This window comes from Lithobates pipiens, unplaced genomic scaffold (genome assembly GCF_037356315.1).
Source record: "Lithobates pipiens isolate NorthernLeopardFrog02 unplaced genomic scaffold, aLitPip1_a1.2 Scaffold_19, whole genome shotgun sequence".
NCBI classification, from domain to species: domain Eukaryota; kingdom Metazoa; phylum Chordata; class Amphibia; order Anura; family Ranidae; genus Lithobates; species Lithobates pipiens.
Window position 1 is genome coordinate 464,348,834 of NW_027507764.1, and position 6,000 is coordinate 464,354,833.

At 41.9% G+C, this 6,000-nt stretch overlaps 1 protein-coding gene across 5 annotated transcripts in view; it reads left to right on the forward strand.

Annotated features, from left to right (window-relative positions):
* Positions 1–3,797, forward strand: part of SGK3 (serum/glucocorticoid regulated kinase family member 3) — a 140,011-nt gene extending 136,214 nt beyond the window's left edge. For all 5 annotated transcript variants that reach the window (XM_077492822.1, XM_077492821.1, XM_077492824.1 and 2 more), the window contains one exon: positions 740–3,797. In XM_077492822.1, coding sequence (XP_077348948.1) covers positions 740–910 — 171 coding nt within the window. In that variant the 3' untranslated portion in view covers positions 911–3,797. The remainder of the gene's footprint in view (positions 1–739) is intronic.
* The last annotated feature ends 2,203 nt before the right edge of the window (positions 3,798–6,000 follow it).

A 6,000-nucleotide genomic window follows, 5' to 3' on the forward strand; every position in this document is an offset into this window, starting at 1 on the left:
TATCTGGCCAGAGTTCAGCTTTAACTGATTTTGCTAACTGCAGCTTTTCTTAAATTTACAGCACAAAAGTACTGCTTGCCCAACCACCTCACATAGGAGTATGGCAGCAGAGCGGATCTCCTGTGATGGATCATATATCTAGTGCATGATCCAGCACTTCTGGATAGGGGGTGCTCCGGCTGTGCTTTGATTTAATCTCAGCACAAGCTGATCAGCGGCTCACTGATCATTGAGGAGGAAGACGGGACAGAGCTCAGTCGATGTAAACATTTCCTGTCAGCAGGGATGTGCCGGTTTTTGTGCACATGCCTTAGTAAAAGCAGCTTACAGTACACACATAAACACTGTTTAGGCACACATATAACCATTTGATTGCCCTAGATGTTAACTACTTCCCTATATTTTTAGCACTGATCACTGTATTAGTGTCACGGTTCCCACAAAGTGTCAGATTGCCCGCCATACTATTACAGTGCACTATCGCTATACGCTTATTGTGTTTTGTTTTACCAAAAATATGTAGCAGAACACATATTGGCCTAAATTCATGAAGAAATGTGATGTTTAAAAAAAAAATGATTGTATATGTTTTATAGCAAAAAGTACAAAATTTTATCAGTCTTCTTTCGTTTATAGCACAAACAAAAATAAAAATTCAGGAAGGGGGGTAAATCTTCCAGCGCTGAAGTGGCTAAAGTAATGAAAACTTTGAAACGAATTGTATTATTTTTCTTAATAGGATGGCCCAGACGATATATCAAACTTTGACACAGAGTTTACAAGTGCTATGGTTCCTGATTCTGTCTGCATTTCTTCTGACTACTCCATCGTTAACGCCAGTGTTGAAGAAGCAGATGATGCCTTCATTGGCTTCTCCTATGCTCCACCCTCTGAAGACTGGTCTTATTAGTCATTTTATGTGCACAACTAGAAGAGGCATTCTTACACAGGGTATTTAATCAGCATAAAAGTCTACTTGTTGCTTATCCTCATAAAACCATTTTCTGAACTGAAGCGATAGCTCAAGAGCATACAGATTATCCATTCACTGGATACTGCATGGTGACATATATGAGATACTAACAACATATCAATGCTTAAAAATGACCAGATTGTTCATGGTGGTTAAATGTGTTGCTGAGTGTGTTGCTAAATCGGATTAAAAGCTGGTCTGTATTCATGATCTTCTGTACTAACCATCCATGCCCCTGCTTGTTTCTTTCCAACTTAGCCAGCTATGTTTGAGGACAAACTGAAACCTATTTAATGAGAAAACCGTACTGAAAGAAGCATGTGGGCTACCATTTCCGACATCACCTTTTAAACATGCTGTTTTCTGGGCTGTACTGCTGATCTAATAGCTTTAATGTTTTCAAGGCACTGAGAACAAGTACGCACATTGGGTTTTCTGTCTTTACTTGCAGCATGCTAGTTGTGTAGGGATTCAAAGTTGAACCAAGTGAAGCTAGATATAGCCAAGCAACTAGCATTTTATTGAACGAGGTCAGCAGAGGCAGCCCCATATTTCTCTCAGTACAGACCTTTTCTCAGTGCTAGTTCACGCTAGATGCAGTTCCGTTTGCTTTTTTTCTGCACTAAATATGCATGCAGTGTTTTCCATGTATTCTTATGGCTCTAGTTTGCACCAGTGCAGTCAGTTTCCGGTGCAGAAACTGACCAAAAACTGACTGGAACAGACTGCATTGGTGTTAAATAGAGCCTTTGGAATACATGGAAAACACTGTGCATCTATTTTTAATGCAGAAAAAAAGCGCACGGAACTGCATCTGATGTGAACTGGCCCTAAAGCTTGGTGCATGGTCCTTGCAATAGCTTCAGTCTGGCTAACAACATATTGGTGTCCAAAGTATTTAGACACTGGCAATATTACAGTGGTGTAGCCACTGCCAAGTTACTGAAGTGCATATGTTGTTAAATAACTATTTTGTTCTGCACACATTTTGACTTTATTACCTCGTGGTGGAGAATTTCATGATAACAGCTTTTTTTTTAGATATTTTTTTACACTTGATAAAGTTCGATTGAGCTAATTTGAGGTGAAGGGTGTTTTGTTGGAATTTCTATGCTTTTCCCTTGTAGTGATATAGTTAAGCATTCCCAGAGGGGTACTCCTTTTTATGTAGTACTAATATGGCTGCTGTGCAAGCCTCACTCTCATTGGCCAATGGGAATTCAGAATGTCACCAAAGCACTGTACTGGTTGTCCCTACAATAAACTTTTTGTGAGTAATACTTTTTAATTTTCTGCATTTAAAAATACTGAGTTGGCTGTTTAATGGTATGTTTATCCCTTATTAGGCATAAATGATTAATGGTTCCAAAAAAGCAAGGTTGTTTTTGTTTTTTGTTTTTTTAGGTGTAAAGGGAATGATAAAGGAAAAAAAAGAAATCTGTGAAATCTGTGAGAAAATTATTTTTGATGATTAGAACATAAATAAAGGTTATTTAAAGTTAGTTTCCTGACTGAGTGGACCCTGCTATAGACTACTGAGTAGAAATGCAGAGGGTTTCCGCCACTTTCTAAAGGCTATCAGTAGACATCTGTTAATTCTAATATAATCCAACGTAAAAACATCTTTCTTTATTAAGGTTGTTCCTTCCTTCTGTAAACATGCACAGTTGTTTCAGCCAAACATTCAGGTTTATACAGGTCTATGAGTAGTCGGCCCTGGCACTAGGAAAAATAGTAGGGATTATGGTATATGGGAAAATGGATTCGGATTGTTTTTTTCAACCGGAAATTACCTGCTTCTTGATGTAGAACAGTGTTTCTAAATTCCAGTCCTCAAGGCACCACAACAGGTCTTGTTTTCAGGCTTTCCATTATTTTGCACTGGTGATTTGATCAGTTTCACTGCCTTAGTAATTACCACAGCCGTTTCATCTGAGGGAAATCCTGAAAACATGACCTGTTGGGATGCCTTGAGGACTGGAGTTGAGAAACTGATATAGAACTTTTATTTACGGGATCAGGTGATGCTTATGACATATAATTAGATAGCCTAGGTCCTCTCTTGCCATAGATGTGTAGTTTAAAGGGCATAGACTTGCCAACTACACTAGGTTATGTCTGCAGCATTGCTGCTAATGGGACAGCCTGCAGAGAAGAGAGGGATCGGTGAACCGCTCTGTCTAGATCAGGGTCCATTTCTGTATAAGAGCGTAAATTCCTTTTTGCAATAACAGTAACCAATCAAATATTGACATTTAGCACTCTGATGCTTTCTGACTAAAGATTTATGGTCATGACTATAAGGTGCTACTCTATGCTAATGTTTTTGTGCCTTTGCCTTTAATGATTTGCCTTACTACGTTCATTTTCAGAAAACTTTTCAAACAGATTCATTCCCTTTAACATTTGGCAACCAACAGACTTAAAATTTAGTACAAAGAAATACCTAGCCTAAAACAGGTGACAATATTAAAGTATACTGGAATAAAAAAATAAAAAAAAAAACATTTTGGGTTGTGAGTCAGTTTAATTCTAACTGACAATGAACAATGACTGGAATAAGAATTCTAACGATTCTAGCAATAGTTGATCCCCTTTATTAGTGTAAGAATATGATTGCTACATTATGGTTTAAAAAAATGAAAACTAAGCTAGAATAGACTGCTGCCTTAAATTCCAAGTTTTCTGTCTTTTTTTTTTTTTTTTTTTTTTTTGTACTATGCAAAATCTATTTTGTAACAGAGCTATAAATCATAGTTTTCTTTATAAAATGTAATTTTTGTACTGCGAACAGCACTAGTAAATAACAAAGATGAAATATAAATGACTATTTTATTGTGTGTTTTTTTATTAATTTTTTTATACTGTGTTTATTAATGTTTAGTTCTGCTGACAATAATGCCATCATCCGCCTCAATATTAGTGTGGGTGGGGAAAAAAAAATACTTTTTTCATGGAGCTCTTGAATGGTTTTATGAATTCCTTCTAAAGCTAGCTAGACACTTCTAGTGTTCACTCATATAGGGGCCACTGATTTGCACAAGATTCTTTCCCAAAACAGTATATCCGCAGCCAAGCACACAGTTTCAGACACTTTTCTGGCTCAGTAAATGGTCTAGGACAGGGGTACTGAATTAAAATTCACGGGGGTCCGATCAGTACAATTGTCTGCCCGCGGAGGTCCGAATGTCATATTGGTCATGACTCAGATTCTTCACATTACAGCCTCCCATGCACGTCACAATTGTTTTCTATTGCCATTGTAGATACCTGGGTTTTTCTAGGGCAGAAAAACGGATCTCTGCACAAGTGTGGACAAGCCCTTACATCGGTGCCCTCAGTCCCCCTTCACATCCCTCCCTTTTACATCACAGTGCCCCATCAGAACCCCCCCCCCAACCCATTACAGACTCTCTCATCACAGTGTGTCCTTTTAAAGACACCCCCATCACGGAACCCCCCACCTCATTACAGATCCTCTTCACCACAGACCCCCCTCCAGCACAGATCCCTCTATCACAGATCCTCACTCCATCACATATCCCCCCCATTACAGACCCCCTCTCCATCACAGACCCCCTCTCCATCACAGACCCCCTCTCCATCACCGACCCCCTCTCCATCACCGACCCCCTCTCCATCACCGACCCCCTCTCCATCACCGACCCCCTCTCCATCACCGACCCCCTCTCCATCACCGACCCCCTCTCCATCACCGACCCCCTCTCCATCACCGACCCCCTCTCCATCACCGACCCCCTCTCCATCACAGGACCCCACTCCATCACAGGACCCCACTCCATCACAGACCCCCACTCCATCACAGATTCCCCGATACAGACTCCCTCCATTACAGTCCTCCCTCAACATTACAGAGTCAGACTGTCCTTTCATCATCGCAGCATTCCCCCTATCTCCCCCTCCCCACACTGCCCTACCTTATTCACACAAGCTGGGAAGCACACATGGCAGGTCCGGACAAAGGGCGGGACTTTTCAAGTTAAAAGGAGGTGATTGGTTGCTGGGACTGCCCCACTGCCTAGCAATCAATCACCCACTTCGTAACGTGATAAGTCCCGCCCTTTGTCTGGACCTGCAGCGATTCCAGGCTTGGGTGAATAAGGTAGGGCAGTGTGGGGAGGGGGAGAAGGGTGGAGTGATGCGATGATGAAAGGGAGAGACCTGCCATGCCACCCATGTAAATCAAGGATTTTAGCGGCAGCGGCAGGCTGGAAATCCGGAAGAGGGGAGAAAACTTGCAGGCAACTATTTGTGAGGCTGCGGGCCGGATATGGCTGCTACTGGGTCCGGATTCGGCCCGCGGTCCGGCATTTAGTGATGCCTGGTCTAGGAGTATCCTTTTTTGATACTTTATTACAACTTGAACTTGGATGGGGTGTAGCGTAACTGTGGGATACTCCAGTAATGCTAAGCATTAACTTGATGACACTTGTCTCCTTCTAAAAGCTTTCTAGCATAGTCCTTGCAGCAGCAAATGATTGACTGAGCTACACAGGGACACCAGAAGAAATGTGCACTTTTATACATTGTTTGTACTCACAAATGTTCTTTATATTTGGATGCCTCCTTCCAATATGAGTTAGACATCTCCTGTGGACTCTTCAGACCAGATCCCCAGATAAATCTCCTAATCAGCTCCAGAAAATTCAGTAGAATAGACCCCACAGCTATTGCAGGTGGGACCTTGATGAACAAATGTAGAAGTACAGCTGTACTGCCCAGAAGGGCAGCAGCCCTTCAGACTGGGATCTTCATCTTCTGGACAAGAATCACCCCCCCCCCCCCCCCCCCCTCTGCTCTGAGCCTCAAACTATTCATGCACACTCCCAGACACTATCTGCCAATCCCTTGGCATCTCAGCTACCCCAGGGATTGGCTGAGACTACATAAATATTCAGCTGCTGATTTGCTTGATCCAGCCCATTACTCTCCAGAACTATCCAGAGCGCAAGGGAAAGCAGTTAAACCCACAGCCAGTGAATCTCAGAGCATTCGCAAGCAGCTAC